The following is a 15212-nucleotide window of genomic DNA, read 5'->3' as shown; positions in this document are numbered from 1 at the left end:
GTTACTTCTTTTCTTAGGTGTAGATCAACCTGCTGGGGTCACTGGACTCTGTCTCCGCCCTCATCCTCTCCCAAGTACCTCTCTCTTCACAGATGACAAATGCTCTCTAGAGCTCTGCCCAGAGCTTCAGCTGCACAACTGTTAGAGCCACTTGTTTCCCAAGGCCACCTTTGCTCATTTCTCACACTAGCGAGTTCAATTTTTCTCTTTTAGCTAATGATTCTTAAAGAACAGAACAGTCAGAAGAAAGCACTAACAGAGGGAATGCTTGATGGGAACCACGAACAGGAAAATGCACCGAGCACCAACGGCAAGGCAAGTCCTTGGCTTTTTCTTTTCCTGTGGGGTCTCTGGTTTTGTTTGCTATGCGGGGCTGTTGGGGAATAGTGGCAGGGTCTGTGTCCACTGAGGAGCAGGTTCCTCTGAAGGTCTGTGCTTTCCTGGAGGAATGCCAAATGGTGCCATGAGGCTGTGCTTTTCAGAGATCTTCCGATGGCTCCTTGAGCCATGAGGATCTTGCCAAAGTGCTGGAGCTGCAGGAAGTCATAGACAGGCAGGCTCGAGAGCAGAGCCAGATGAAGGAGCGCCTGGCCTCCCTGTCCAGTCATGCAGCAGAGCTGGAAGAGGATCTGGACACAGCTAGAAAAGACCTCATCAAGTCTGAAGAGATGAATACGAAACTGCAGCGAGAAGTCCGAGAAGTGAGTGCGGGCTGCGCCTGGCTTCCTGCTCCCTCTGTCTTTTGCTCTCACTAACTGGGACCTTTGGGATACACACTGGGCACCCTCTCTCCTGCACCCTTCACGTGAGGATCACATGACTCAAGGCTGCTGTAGTGTGCTCTTCCTTATGATTAGTTTCTTCTCACTTGCTCCCAGAGCCCACAGACATGAGGCTAGTTGTGCTTTTGAAGGGATGAGAGGTGGCCAGCTGTTCCTGTCATGTTGTGTGGTATCAGTGCCGAGTACTGAGGTGGTTCACTCTGGCCATCAGGGTCTTTGTGGAAATGTTAGTTATATATGCACCTCATAACCAGTTTTCCCTGGTAAATTATAGGACCTTCTTTAACCATTAGAAAAGAAATGAGAGCGGCATTTTTCTTGTAAAGCTCTTTTTGGCCCATCTGAATCTGTCTTTTTTTAGCCCAGGAAGGCCCCTACCTTATAGCATATCCCATATCGGGAGCTTTAGTTGTAGAGATGATGTGATTTATTGTAAGACTTCAGATCAAAGAAAACACTGCATGTATTAGAGAACCTGCTAGGTTGTCTTGTTGTTGGGTCACAGGGAATTATTTCTGTGGTAGAGTGTTGGGATGTTCTTTTAAGACTTGCCTCTTGGGGTTGGGGATTTAGCTTAGCGGTAGAGCGCTTGCCTAGTGAACACAAGGCCCTGGGTTCCGTCCCCAGCTCCGGAAAAAAAAAAAAAAAAAGAAAAAAAAAGACTTGCCTCTTTAAGAAATAGATTAAGGGTGGTTAGAGGGATGGCACTGTGGTTAAAAGCAATGGCTGCTCTTCCAGATGAGTTGGGTCAATTCCCAGCACCCACAACTCACAACTGTCTGTAATTTAACTACAGTTCCAGGGGATCTGTCACCCTTACACAGATGTGTATACAGGTAAAATATCATTTCAATGCACATGCAATATAAAAAATCTGTTAGGAAATAAGGAAGGAGTTAAAAACTGAATTGGGGGAATGGAAGATAGATATTGACCATTCCAAAAGTCTGATCCTGGGCTCAGTGTTTGTGGTTTGTAGCCTTGGTTTTGCTGCTGATTGCTGTCTCATTTGTCAGCATGCTTGAGATTCGTGAGTCTGTCCAGCTCTTACCTGAGAAAATGAAGCAGTTCTGCTCAGAGTGCTCTGTAAGCCTGGTTGTTGCTAGGGCAGAAACAGGCTACACCTTCACTGCAGGTGCCTTCAGATTCTTAGATACATGAAGTGTTATATGGGGTGTTTTATTAGTATTGTGTACTCAAGTATGTGCTTGGTGACATGAGCAGATTGACCAGGCAAAGCTGCTGATCACATGGGCAAATATGCTTAAAGTATGTCCATTTTCACTCAGTTTGTAAAAACAGTTTACACTGGGGAACAGCAGTTTCCTGCTTGAGATGTTTAGTGTCTTTCTGTCTCTTGAATGTTCTGATGAGTTCTGCATTTATCATCCCCATCCCCCTCTGGAATCTCCAACACAGGCAATGGCCCAGAAGGAGGATATGGAGGAGAGAATCACCACCCTTGAGAAACGCTACCTCGCCGCACAGCGTGAAGCCACGTCTGTGCATGACCTCAATGACAAACTTGAAAATGAAATTGCAAATAAAGACTCCATGCACCGACAGGTACTGGGTTCTGTGGGCCCTGTTCTAGCTTTAATTAATTGTGAAGCCAAAGACCTTTCCTTTGTAAATTGCATATTGGAAATCGAGTACTTAAGTCATTTTTCGTGTGATTTACTTCTTGGCAGTTTATAGAACCTTGATTCTTCTGTTCCTTTTTTCTTTTGACGTGAGTGTTAATATGTACATGTATGTTTTGGTATATGCTTGCACGTTTGCACCTACATGTGTAGGCCATACATGTGCATGTGGCAGTCAGGAGGTCAAAGGCAGGGGTCTTTTCTCTCTTGCTCTCCACCTTGTTCTATTTTAATCTCAGATATAGTTTTTAGATTTTTAAAAGAAAATTCACTTTTAATCTTGTATACTTTTGTGTGAGTATATGTCTGTGTGAGTGCAGGTGCCTGTGGAATTCAGAAGAAAGTGTAGGAGCCTCTGGAGCTCAAGTTACATCAAGTGGTTGTAAATTAGTGAATGTGGGTGCTGGAAATCAAAGTTGAGTTCTCTGGAAGAGCAAAAAATGCTCTTAACCACAGAGCTATTTTTCTAGCCTCTCCACTGTAATTTTTAAAGATAGGGTCTCTTACTGAATGTGGAGTTGATGTATCGTCCACACTGGCAGGGCAGTGAGTACCAAGGCTCCTGCAGGGTTTGCCTTCACAGTTTTGGGGTTATGCTGTGCTGCTGCACCCAGCCCTTTTTTTTTTCTTTTCTTTTTTTTTTTTTTATTTAAATGTGGGGACTAGTGATTGAATTCAGGTTGTTGTGCTTGCACAACAGGTACCTTGCCCACAGAGCTCTCCCCTCTCTGTTCTCTTCCATTGGAGTCCAGCTGCTTCTGTTCAGTTCTTTCCCTGACTAAGCAGTGGTGAGCACTTGTTGGCAGTGCTGAGCAATGCGCTCAACAGCAGCATCACAAGTCTGAGGTGATAGGAGCCAGCCCCTACCTGTGCCCTGTGTGGTCTCAGGCCATTGAGCTAACCAGAAAAACCCAGTCAGACCGCTTGAAAGGATTTTATTAAGGGCAAAGGGCGTTGCTTGACCAAAAATAAATTAGGCAGCTGTGAAAACTGCTGCCGTGAAGCAGCACCTAGAATCAGAAACTAAGGTGAAGCCTAATGTTTGTTGTGTTCACACAGAACAGGGAATGGTGCCCATAGACAGAAGGCTCCCCTGTCCCCCTTGGTCTCACACCCTGAGTGCACAGGTTCTTTCCTGTTTATTTAGATTTTTTTTGCAGTGGGTCTCATATCCAAGCATTATTAGAACAGTTTGCCACAGGCTGGGCTTTCAGGCAGCCCTCTGGGCAGTGACTTATTCTCTGTCAGAATGAGCAACTCACAAGAGTAACTCAGTTCTTTACATATAGGAACCTGTATTTGTTTTGTTTTCTTTGTTTGTTTAAAAAGATAAAGCTTTGAAGCCATAGGTGCTTTGTCAGGTATCCAAAGCAACAGTCTGAACTCCTGATTATTCCCATTCTAGACAGAGGACAAGAACCGCCAGTTGCAAGAACGTCTGGAATTGGCAGAGCAGAAGCTGCAGCAGACCCTGCGCAAAGCTGAGACGCTGCCAGAGGTGGAGGCTGAGCTGGCCCAGAGGGTGGCTGCACTCTCCAAGGTGCGCCTGGGCCATGTGGGCTCACAGGCCAGGCCTTGATTGATGTTGTTGTCAGTGTGCTTGCATCCATGGACTGTCCGTGCTGCCGAATGACGGGAGTGCTGTTTCTGTGTAGCTCAAAACCTTTATTCCTCACCAGACACAAACCCTGTCAGCTGAATGCTGCTGCCCTTGATGTCAGGGGCCAGGAGTCATAGTTGCTTGGATTATTTCTTTCACCAACTTGAAGAAAGGTTGTCTTTTCTCTCAGATCTCTCAGAAAGATGACATTAGTCTTTCAAGATAGTCACACAGTTTTTAAGTAATTTCATTCTTTTGAAATTACTTTAAAAGCTTTATTTGCTATAGCCCATTCTGGCACTAAACTCCTCCCTCTAGTGACCCTCCTTCCTCAGCCAGCGATAGCTGGGACTTGAGGTGCATACTGCAGTGCTTAAAGTTGTGTTCTTTTTTTTTTTTTTTTTTTTTTAAAAAAAACACATTCAATGTCTGTTGACAATGATGGAACGTTGGGGAAAGTCCCTAGTCCCCAAGTTCTGATCGGTGAGAATTTAAAACATCTTTATTTATTATATACATTGTAGCTATCTTCAGACACACCAGAAAAGGGCATCAGATCTCATTACAGATGGTTGCAAGCCACCATGTGGTTGCTGGGATTTGAACTCAGGACCTTTGGAAGAGCAGTTGGTGCTCTTAACCACTGAGCCATCTCTCCAGCCCCTAAAGTTGTGTTCTTAATGTACTCTTGTTTACCACCACTGCTAAGGTGTCTGCCCTCCGGTCCTCACCAGCCATAGCGTGGGGTAGGCAGGGATCAGGGGCTTCCAGAGTGATGGCTGGGTTCACTGTTTTAGAGACCCAGCAGCACGGACAGGGGCTATGGATGTCTCCCTGGCAGGAGGCCTGTTCCTCGGGCTTGGTCCTAGTTGCTGGGGAGGGATGGTAGAGGAGCCAGATAAAGACAGTATCCTGTTGGTGAGTATGGACCCTGTCCCCACTCCTAGATCTAGCTCTGGACACCTTGTCCTTGTCAGCTGTAACAGTACCTTGGTCCACCCCTCTGTGGTCCCCTCCTAAAGTCTTGGTTTCTTTTCTCCCTGCTGTCCTTCCTGTCCTGTTGCTTTATAGTCTGGTCCTTTGTCTTCTGGAAGTTCTGCTGCTAAGGAAGCAAAACTGTTGGAGCTTACTTCCAAGCTTAGGAAGGTAGAATTATGCCATGTGCTTGTGCTTGCTGCTTCCTGCTCGCCATGCTGACCACCAGAGGCACTCAGCAGACGGGATGGGTTGTCCAAGGCAGGGCAGGGTGGGGGGCACAGAAAGGCAGTCACTAGCACCCACCACGCTTCAGGCCAGCACGAATGGCTTAGTCACTTCACAGTGTACACATTGAAGCCACAGAGGAGGTGCTGATGGATATGAGGAAGTGTTGTCTCTTTGCCAAGGATGACATGGTCCACACAGCATGTGGTGCTTGCTACTGCTGCAGTAGTTTGTAGCCAGTGTAAATGGAAATGAGCAGAGGATCAGCTCTGTCATCTTTTCCGGCAGGCTGAGGAGAGACATGGCAACATTGAAGAGAGGCTGCGGCAGATGGAGGCACAGCTGGAGGAGAAGAATCAGGAGCTGCAGCGGGTATGGATGGGGCTGAGGCTGGCTTCAACAGCTGGGAGGGACACAGGCCACTGTAGGCTTGGGCTTCTCTACCACAGTCCCTTGCCTCTATCTGGTTCTTGTCCTGTAGACCTGAGCTGTTCTCTTTCTGGACTGCACCAGTGTGTCTATTACATACCGGCTGTTGTGCCAACATCAATGACAGCAGAGGTGTCCCAGGCACAGTTAGGCTCCTTGAGTTTCAGAAGACTTCTTGCTTTTTTAATCCCCTTAAGGAAACTTAGCTCTCCCTAGAGTAGTGGTTGTCAACCTTCCTAATGCTTCGAACTTTTAATACAGTTTTCTCATGTTATGAGAAATCATAAAATTATTTTACTACTTCATAACTAATTTTGCTACTGGCAAGAATCAAAATGCAAATATCTGATATACAATGCCTGTGAAAGTGTTGCTTGACTCCTGAGGAGTCTTGACCCATCATTCAAGAACCTTTGCTCTAGAGTCTGTGTGCTGGCCAGGGAACCCTCCTAAACTCAGAACAGAGGCCTGTCTCCTTAGGTTACAGGCCCTGTTCAGCATGAGGGACTGAAATCCCATGTTCAGGCCAGAGCACTTATCCTGTCATCAGGTCCTGAATTGCCACTCAGGATGTCAGAGCAGGAGGCGCACTAAGGTACCATAGAGAGCAGCTAGGAGAGTGTTGTTACAGCTGAGTTGTAGAATCTGTCCTGGGAGAGGCAGGCAGAGCCATCTAGACACACGGCAAGAAGCAGTCCTGGACCCTACCTGCCGTGGACCTACTGTGGAGGGAGGAATTGTGGGTGTGAGGCTGTGGAACCCTTGCACTGCACAGCAGCCAGTGTTTTCCATCTATTTAAAGCTACAGAGAACTAAGAGAACTGGGAAATGATTTTTAAGCTCCTGTATTAAGTCTTAGGCTATGTAGGCTTAGGCACATTGTCAGAGAGCCTATGAGGCTCACAATGTTACTGAGCCCTGAGCAGACAGTCACATTACACTTCAACTTTCAGCTGTTTGGCTTTGAGAGTGTTCAGTTTGAACAGAAAGAAGCACACTTTTCAGAGAAAGGCTGTCTGGTGCCTTCCTGGGAAGCCTTCTCCCATGGGGCAGTTATTTTCATCAGGCACACTCTGAGGGCCTTGGGAAATGAGATGCCACTACCCATAATTCTCCATACAGTTGCTGGGCCTGGTGCAGCCCTTCCTTGGAAATTCCGTCCTGTCTAGGTGTTGAGAATGGAGCGATGTGATCTTGAGTGTGCTGAGCAGGCACAGTTCTAGCCTTGTGTTAGCCCATTGCAGAGTTACTACATTGCCATTGTAGTTGAACTGTAGGTAGAGATGCCCTGCATCTCTACTGATAAAAATCAGCTTGCTCAGCCTTCACTTTGTAAATGTAATTCTTTCCCCTAAAACTCAGACACAAGCTCTTACTCACAGCCAAAGAGATTCCTGGGCCAGTGTTCAGATGAGCTGACCCTCCGATTTCTTCTGTCCTCTCATGGAGCTCGGCCAGTGCACTTGAGAGCTTGACTACTGACACTTTGAGACTGTGATTGTCTTGATTTAGGAAAGGCAGCAGCCTCTTCTGACTCCCAGCCTCTCCAGGAGTGTTCTGAGTGTTCTATGTCCCAGAGGTAGCTGTCATTTCAAAGTCCCTTGGGGATGAGACGATGGCAGCACAGCCTCTGGTGTTGGTTGGTCCCGTGCTTCTGAAGGGCTGGACGTGAGCCGAAAGTTGGAAGCTTTCACTCCTGTTTTAGGCAAGACAGAGAGAAAAGATGAATGAGGAACATAATAAGCGCCTGTCTGACACTGTGGACAAGTTGCTCTCAGAATCCAATGAGAGGCTGCAGCTGCATCTGAAGGAGAGAATGGCGGCGCTGGAGGACAAGGTGGGCAGATGAACCACTGTGTTTCCTGGGAGATTAGCTCGGGACATCACTCCTGCAGCCAAGGAAGACATTAGCTAGCTAGTGATGGGCTGTGTTTCTCCCATTGGAGTGCTATTTGTGTGTCGGTCCCCTCCTTAAATTAATTTATTTTATGTGTACTGGTATTTTGCCTGCATGTATGTCTATGTACTACTTGCATGTCTAGTGCCCAAGGAGGTCAGAAGAGGGCCTTGAATCCCTTGGGACTGGAGTTACAGTTAGCTGCTATGTGGTGCTAGAAATCAAATCAGAACCGTCTGGAAGAACAACCAGTCCCCTTAGCCAGTGTTGAGTACCAGTCTTGACCTGTAGGATGCAGAAGGCCTGTGGTTTCCACAGAGGTCCAGGAAATATCCATCTGACTTTTAGTGCTGGTGTAATTCTGTCTTTTTGTGCTCATCATTCCTCCCAAGCAGTTATGAGCTCAGGTGTGAATGGTGGGCTTTGTTCTAGTACCATTGTACTTCAGCTGGGTGTGGGCTGTACACCTTGATCCCCGTACTCGGGCTGAGGCAATACTCTTGAGTCTGGACTACTAGTGTCTGGGTCACTGTCCCTGTGGTGAGACACCATGGCCAATGCACCTTGGGGAGGCCGGGGTTGTTTGGTTTATGCTTTCATCACTGAAGGATGGGGACAGGAACTCAAGGGAGGCCGTGAAAGGTGCTGCATAATGGCTCACTTCTCATGGCTTGCTCAGTCTGCTGTGTTACAGAACCCAGTGCTACCCCAGGAGTAGCCCCACTCAGAATGAGCTGAGTCCACCTACTTTAATTTTAATTAAGAAAATGTCCTGCAGACTTGCCTATGGCTGGATCTTATGGAGGGATTTTCTCAATTGAGGTTCTTCCTCTGTGACCAGGACCTGAGCTGTGTCAAGTTGATAACAAAACCAGCCAGCACAGTGAAACTTTGTTTTCCCGATTTTTTTTTTTTTTTGACAGAATGGGCTCTAACTGACTTAGCCATCATATACTAGAGTTTAGCTTTGCCAAACCTCATCCTTACCTGTACTTTGATTGAGAGTCAATTTCCATTTCCTTACACATGCTGTGCTTCAAGAGAATGGCACAATGAAAGGGATCGAATCAGCTCAGCATAGGTACTCCCAGGTTTCAGTGGTTCCCTTTCTTTCTCTTGATTTGGAAGAAGCCTGGCTTCTCAGGCTTGCCTTGTGGAAGGCCCAGATGACTCAGAGTACATTGAGGTTTAGGGTCTCCAAGAGAGGCCCTAATGGGCAGCACTTAGGCTCAGACTTCAGAGGGCCTGTCCCAGCTGTGCTGCTCTCTCAAGATGTAGCTTGGAGATATACTGAAGGCAGTACTTGCATGGGGTTGTGCTGGAGGAAACACATGAGTACTTGTGAGAGGATTGGAGGATGCCGTTAGAGACCATGCAGAATAGTCACTCTGACCTCACCCAAGCATTATCTGGCTATGGATAAGTTTTTAAAGTTCTTTTTCTCTCCAGATAGTTCTAATAATAGTTCAGACACAATGGCCTTAGTCTAATTATAGCCTCGAACTGATCCTTTTGCCTCAGTTTCAAGAGTCCTGGGTGTACAGGCATGCAGGGGCCTGGCTTTGGAGAGGAACATGTTGTCTTTTAACTTTACATGTTTCCTAAGTGGCCAATGAATACCCAAATCTAAAGTCACCATAGACCGCTTGCAAGAGTTTATGAAAACAAATGTGAAAGTCAAGTGCAGTGACTCATACTTGTCATCTCAGATGCTAAGTCAGGATGATTGCTGCAGGTCACAGGCTGCTCTGGTCTACTGAATATGACCGTCTTTTAAAAAAAATGATAAAAAGCTAAGCAGTATCAGCAAAAGCCTTTGTACCATGAGCATGGCACTGTGAGTGTGGCAGGCCTACTGTAGGAAGATGTAGGTTGTACACATACAGGGACAGACACACGAGCATCTAACCTTACTCGTGCTTGGTATTGGTTGACTGGGCTGTGGCCCTGCTCTCAGGGCTGCTCTCTGCTCTGCTCTGGTTTAACCAAGTGTAGCCAGCGTATTACATGGAACATTTTGAAGAACCAGCCCTGAAGGACATTTTCTTTTTCAGAATTCTCTGCTAAGGGAAGTTGAAAATGCAAAGAAGCAACTAGAAGAGACCCAGCATGATAAGGTACCTCACTCTCGGACTGTGAGAATTCCAGGAAGAACTGAGCTATCACAGTGGCCACGGGGCTTGGAAGGAACTGAGACACACCTTCCTGGTGGCTCTTTTAGTCCTCACTGTGTGCAGCCCCTTGGAGAGCATGCTGATGAATACGTTGTGCACATGTCTGCAACCCTAGGTCCTTGGGGGATCTGTTTGAGACTAATAGCATGGGCCTCTTGTAAGAAACAGGGCCAGCAGGGATCTGTTGGTGTGGGTTGGTATGGGAGACAATAAGAACTGATGGCTAGGACGAGTGGGTCCTTTATACAGTCAGTGCATTTTACACTTTGTCGTTGTCCCCTTTTTTTTTTTTTTTTTGTTCTTTTTTTCGGAGCTGGGGACCGAATCCAGGGCCTTGCGCTTCCTAGGCAAGTGCTCTACCACTGAGCTAAATCCCCAACCCCCCCCCCCCTTTTTTTAAAAGATTTATTTATTATATATGAGTATACTGTAGCTGTCTTCAGACACACCAGAAGAGGGCATCAGATCTCACTACAGATGGTTGTGAGTCACCATGTGGTTGCTGGGATTTGAACTCAGGACCTCTGGAAGAGCAGTCAGTGCTCTTAACCACTGAACCATCTCCCCAGCCTGTCATTGTCCCTTTTTAACTCACCTATCACCAGGAGTACTGCTTTTGCTTTATTAGGGCATCCATGGATTTGGAGGCCCAAGTTCTGCTTACTCTAGGACTCAGGAAGTGTTCCCAGTGCATGTGAGAGAGTTGCTATAGAAACTGTTTACTGTTTTCTAGGACCAACTTGTCTTGAATATTGAAGCCCTGAAGGCTGAGCTGGAGCAGATGAGACTGAGAGGTTCTTCACTTCATCATGGGTACGGTGGTCACAGATGGGCTAGTTTTCAGCTCTTGGGTATGTAAGGGCTTGTTGCTGCCTCTGTGGGCAGCAAGTAGAGTTTGAGAAAGAAGAAGCCTCTCTTAGTATTTGGATGTGCTGACTGAGGTGCCCAGTGATATGACAGGAGAGAGCATGATTAGAGTGGAAGGACAGTCCTCATGGAAGAGTCCCACTGCAGCAGGAACTGCTGTGGGCAGCTACTCAGAATCCATTGGTCATGGGTTCAGTGCTACATTTGGAACTGTCTCGTGGAAGGACTGAGCTCCTGACAAGGCCACAGTGCTTAGTGCACAGGTCTAAAGCACTCTTGTCTTATAGAAGCAGTTCTCCTTGGGTCTTACTTTTCTGGGTTCATTTCTTATGAGAGTTGATCTTCAGTAGAATTTACTGAGGTGACACGATTGGGTAGCAAACAGATTTCCTCTTGGAGCAGGCAAGGAGACTGGGAGGCCTGTGTTGTACAAGCTAGGCTTCCTGCAGGCTCTTCTTACCTGACCTACTTTATACCAGGAGGAAAAAATGCCCTTATAGATCCAGAGGCCCTCAGTGCAAAGCCAGAGGGAGAGTGGTGGATCACTGCAATGGAAGATAAAGGGCCATGGAACAGAGAAGTCATGGCCAAAGTGATAGAGAGACTGACTAATGCTATCACTGTGGCAGCAATAGACCTGCTGTTGGGAGCCAGTAAACAGCTTGCTCTCTTGTTAAAAAACAAAAACCAAAAAACGTGTGTTCAAGTGAGTGGAAGCAAGTCCACTTTCCCTTATTGCAATAAGGTCTTTTGTTGTAGCCCAGACTGACTTCAAATTCATGATACTCCCACTTTTCCCAAATGCCAGGATTCAGGTGTGTGCACCCACAGCTGGCTAATGTGTGACTTTCTTCAAAGAGGAGTTTTAGGTGTGAGAGGAAGGAGAGGAGCTGAAGGGGGACTTAAGATGGAGGATGTATGCTCATGTTTGGCTAGCCTGCAGAGTGACAGGTCAGGTGATAGGAGAAGAGGGTGACTGGCTCTGGGAGCCCTACCCTTCCTCCATGGCCTTGAGACATTGGATGGAACAGAGAGGATCTGGCCTGTTTGCAGGGCTGGAGCCCTGCCCTGGTAGGAGGAATTCAGACACCGAGCAGCTGGTGGGACCACTGGCTAGTTTCATAGGACTTGACAGTGAAGTAAGTCACATTCCTGCAGTTGGGGTCATGGAGTGGAGGAGAGTTGGGAGGTAAGCTTGGAAACAACATGGGGAGGTGGAGGGCTGGCAGCCCCCAGAGACACCTGCAGCTAACATGGAGCTGTGCTCAGCTCCTCAGCTGGCAGCTCTGACTGGACTCATGCTGAGGCAGAGCAGGTTCCAGAGGAGTAAGAGTAGGGGAATTGGAGGGAAGTGAGGTTAAAAAGGAAGCCACAAATCTCACATCTTTAAAACATGGAGAAGATGAGGGGTCAGTGCTACCAAAGGGATGAGTTGTCAAGTCGCATTGGTCCCCTGTGCAGCTACAGCGGGGAGTTCCCTGAGTTCCACCTGGCCTCTGAAGGAATTCTGAAGTGAGGGCATCTACCTTCTTTTCCAGGAAGTTTTAGGGCAGTCCTGGGAGGAGGGAGAGCGAATGCTGAGCCTGAGCTCCTCTGCTGCTCTGCTTGCTCTACATGTTAGCTATAGGAACAGCTAGTTGTCAGATCCTCTTGGTTGCTCAGCCCCGTCCCTTTTCTAGTTTTCTTCAACCCAGAGTGTTGACCCTGTGCACTACTGTGCTAAGCCCTAGCTTCTACGTCCTCCTAAGAATGCTATGACCACCAGCTTGAGCTTGGCACAGCAGAAAGGCCACAGAGCAGGTGATGGCAACAATTGGCATCCTTGCATGACCTTCACCTGGAGGAGGTTCTCAAGTGGGCCTCAGATGATCACACCAATTTTTCCTCCCAGTGTAATAGCTGGGCAGGTTTTCCTGGCCAGAATTGGGTAGTCAGGAGCTCTCAGACAGGTTCAGGAGGACTCCATAGAGACCTTTCCAACTTGACACTTTACCTTCCTTCTAATTACCCACCTTTTTCCATGTTTCAGCCGACCCCATTTGGGCAGTGTCCCGGACTTCAGGTTCTCTGTGGCAGACGGGCATGTGGATGCTTACAGCACCAGTGCAGTGTTGCGGCGCCCCCAGAAGGGCCGGCTGGCAGCGCTGCGGGACGAGCCCTCCAAGGCAAGGCCTCCGCTTGCGGAACGTCACCTATTCCTCTTGGACAGACTCTCGGTCTCCTTCTTCCCCCATGTTCCTTTCCTTGGCTTTTCTGGCTAAGAGCTTGCTTTTAGGGTATGCTTGCTTTTTGGTTTTAGTTCTCTCTTTAAGAACAGAATTTTTGATAAGATATCCTTTAAGTTGATGCTAATTAGTATGTACTTGAAATAGTAAATAAAAATAAATGATGCCAGATGTGGAGGCACAGCACATACCTATAATCCTGGCATTCAGGTAGCTGAGGCAGGAGGATTGCCTTGAGGTCAAGAGAAGTGCACAGCTACAGCAGTGAACAGTACAGTATGTACCTAGGTAGTGCTCTGTGGCCAGAACCATGAAGTTCTATGCTGATACCATGGCTACATGCAGTTCATGGGCCTCAGGAGTCAGGCAGCATGACTCAGGGACTCAGATGCTTATAGATGGGAGGTCTTGGCAGTGTGCATGTAGTGTCAACCAGAGGCCCTTGCTGATGGACCTGCGTGGACTCCCCGAGCTAACACTCGAAGAAAACCAGGAGGAAGCCCAGGTCCTTCACTACCTGGTCTGGGAAGATGTCAGGCATATTTCCTCCATTACTGTGAGTCATGGTCTGTCCCCACATGGGAACCATGAGAGTTGTCCTCCACTTGGAGAGAGGGGTTTATTTTCAAATCGCTAGAGTGTATGCCTAGGACAAGAAGCAGGAAGCAGGAAATGGGTTCCATGCACACCTGAACTTATGAGTAGCCAGGCTGTCACTGCGAGTATTAGAGGCTAGGGGAATGACAAGCCAGGAGGGCTAGGGCATGACAAGCCAGGAGGACTGGGTCCTGGGCTCATATGAGAAGCCTGTCCAGGAAGGACAGCAGCCAAGTCTGTGCTTGTGCATGCTGACTGCATGGACAAGCAGGTAAACGAAGGGCAAGACCTTTGATAAGGGCTGGTTGGCACTGCCTTGGAGTGAACTCTTGGGAGTGGAGAAGAAGAAACAGAGATAGATGGGTAGTTGCTGGCGAAGTTTTGCTGGTGGGCAAGGAAGTGGGATGGTGGTCCAGAGGTTGGGGCAGGGTAAGGTTTTGCGGTTTCTGTCTGTATTCCAAGATGAGAGATGGGGGCTGTGTTCTTATCTTGGGATAAACCAGCTGAGTGAGGGTGCGACATGGTAGGCAAGTCTGCGTGGAGGCCACAGTGGATGTAGTCTTCTGGAGGGCATCTGGGAGGGGAGGAAAGGGGAAAGCATTCATTATCCACCCGGTGGATTTAACACTGACTGATTTAACTGATTTAACACTGATCACTGTGGGCAGTGATCACAACAGGGCGCTTCTCTGTCCAGCCCTTTCCCCTGGAAACTCCATCATGGGCCACTGATTGTGTCCAGGCGCCCGCTTTGCTTTCCCCCTCTGGCTTTTCTTGGTGCTTGTCAATACCCAGAGTATCAACCCATGCTAGTTGAGCACATCCCTTCAGTGTGTTCTAGGCTTCTTTTTTTAATTTGCACTAAAGTGGGGAACCTGAATATAGATGCTGGGTGTTCGAGGCGTTACTATTACAGGATGCGCCCTTGCTCCCTCACTTTGAGACAGTCTCAACTTGTGCCCAGTTTGGTCGGCAAATCCACACCCATCGCTGCATCTGCCTCCAGGTGTTTTCATTCCAAGTGTGCTCCACAGTGCCCAGCCTCCTGTCTGTCAGGGGCCTCTGGTTTAGCAGCAGCTGCTCAGGTGCATAGGCATCTTCCCAAAGCCTCGTTAAAACACATTTCTGATAGCAGCCTTTCCTGCCCTTAGGGTACTTGCTGTCACTCTTGCCTGCTGAGACATAGTATTCTTGTTGGTAGGTGCAGACCCTCAATGAACAGGACTGGGAACGGGCCCAACAAGCCAGCGTCTTGGCAAATGTGGCACAGGCATTTGAGAGTGATGTGGATGTGTCTGATGGTGAAGATGACCGAGACACTCTGCTCAGCTCAGTTGATCTGCTGTCACCCAGTGGGCAAGCTGATGCCCAGACCCTGGCCATGATGCTTCAGGAACAGCTGGATGCGATCAACAAAGAGATCAGGTATAGATCTGTGTTTATTATATTTGTGTGTGTATAGGGGACACAGGCTAGGAAGGATTAGGGTTCGATGGCATGTGTCTGTCATCCCAGCACTTGGTGGGCAGAAGCAGGAGGAACAGTAGTTTAAGGCCAGCCTAGACTACAAGTAATTTTGAGGCTAATCTGGGCTACATAGAACTCTTTAAAAAGCAGCAAACAAAAAAGTAGACGGTGAAAGAAGATGGGAACAGACTGGAGTGGATATTGTAGAGGTGTGAGGGTGGAAGGAAGGAGACTGGGAGGCAACCAGAAGAGATTGCGATAGCTGCTTTATGGGTGTAGGGGTGTTATGATGAGGCCTAGGATGCTGTACACTTGAAAACCCAAGAGA

At 47.8% G+C, this 15212-nt stretch overlaps 1 protein-coding gene across 18 annotated transcripts in view; it reads left to right on the top strand.

The window, feature by feature from the left end:
* Window positions 1–15212, top strand: part of Ppfia1 (PTPRF interacting protein alpha 1) — a 77133-nt gene that overhangs the window by 35929 nt on the left and 25992 nt on the right. For 11 of the 18 annotated variants that reach the window (XM_063286716.1, XM_063286711.1, XM_063286692.1 and 8 more), the window contains exons 6-16: window positions 214–315; window positions 483–701; window positions 2202–2348; window positions 3831–3965; window positions 5097–5171; window positions 5517–5600; window positions 7363–7494; window positions 9609–9671; window positions 10462–10541; window positions 12625–12760; window positions 14619–14842. In XM_063286716.1, coding sequence (XP_063142786.1) covers window positions 214–315; window positions 483–701; window positions 2202–2348; window positions 3831–3965; window positions 5097–5171; window positions 5517–5600; window positions 7363–7494; window positions 9609–9671; window positions 10462–10541; window positions 12625–12760; window positions 14619–14842 — 1397 coding nt within the window. The remainder of the gene's footprint in view (window positions 1–213; window positions 316–482; window positions 702–2201; window positions 2349–3830; window positions 3966–5096; window positions 5172–5516; window positions 5601–7362; window positions 7495–9608; window positions 9672–10461; window positions 10542–12624; window positions 12761–14618; window positions 14843–15212) is intronic. The other 7 variants (NM_001106320.2, XM_006230723.5, XM_006230722.5 and 4 more) reach the window with 1 other exon arrangement.

Source organism: Rattus norvegicus, chromosome 1 (assembly GCF_036323735.1).
Source record: "Rattus norvegicus strain BN/NHsdMcwi chromosome 1, GRCr8, whole genome shotgun sequence".
Taxonomy (NCBI): domain Eukaryota; kingdom Metazoa; phylum Chordata; class Mammalia; order Rodentia; family Muridae; genus Rattus; species Rattus norvegicus.
Note: the sequence above shows the minus strand (reverse complement) of the source record. Positions and strands in the feature narration are given on the sequence as shown.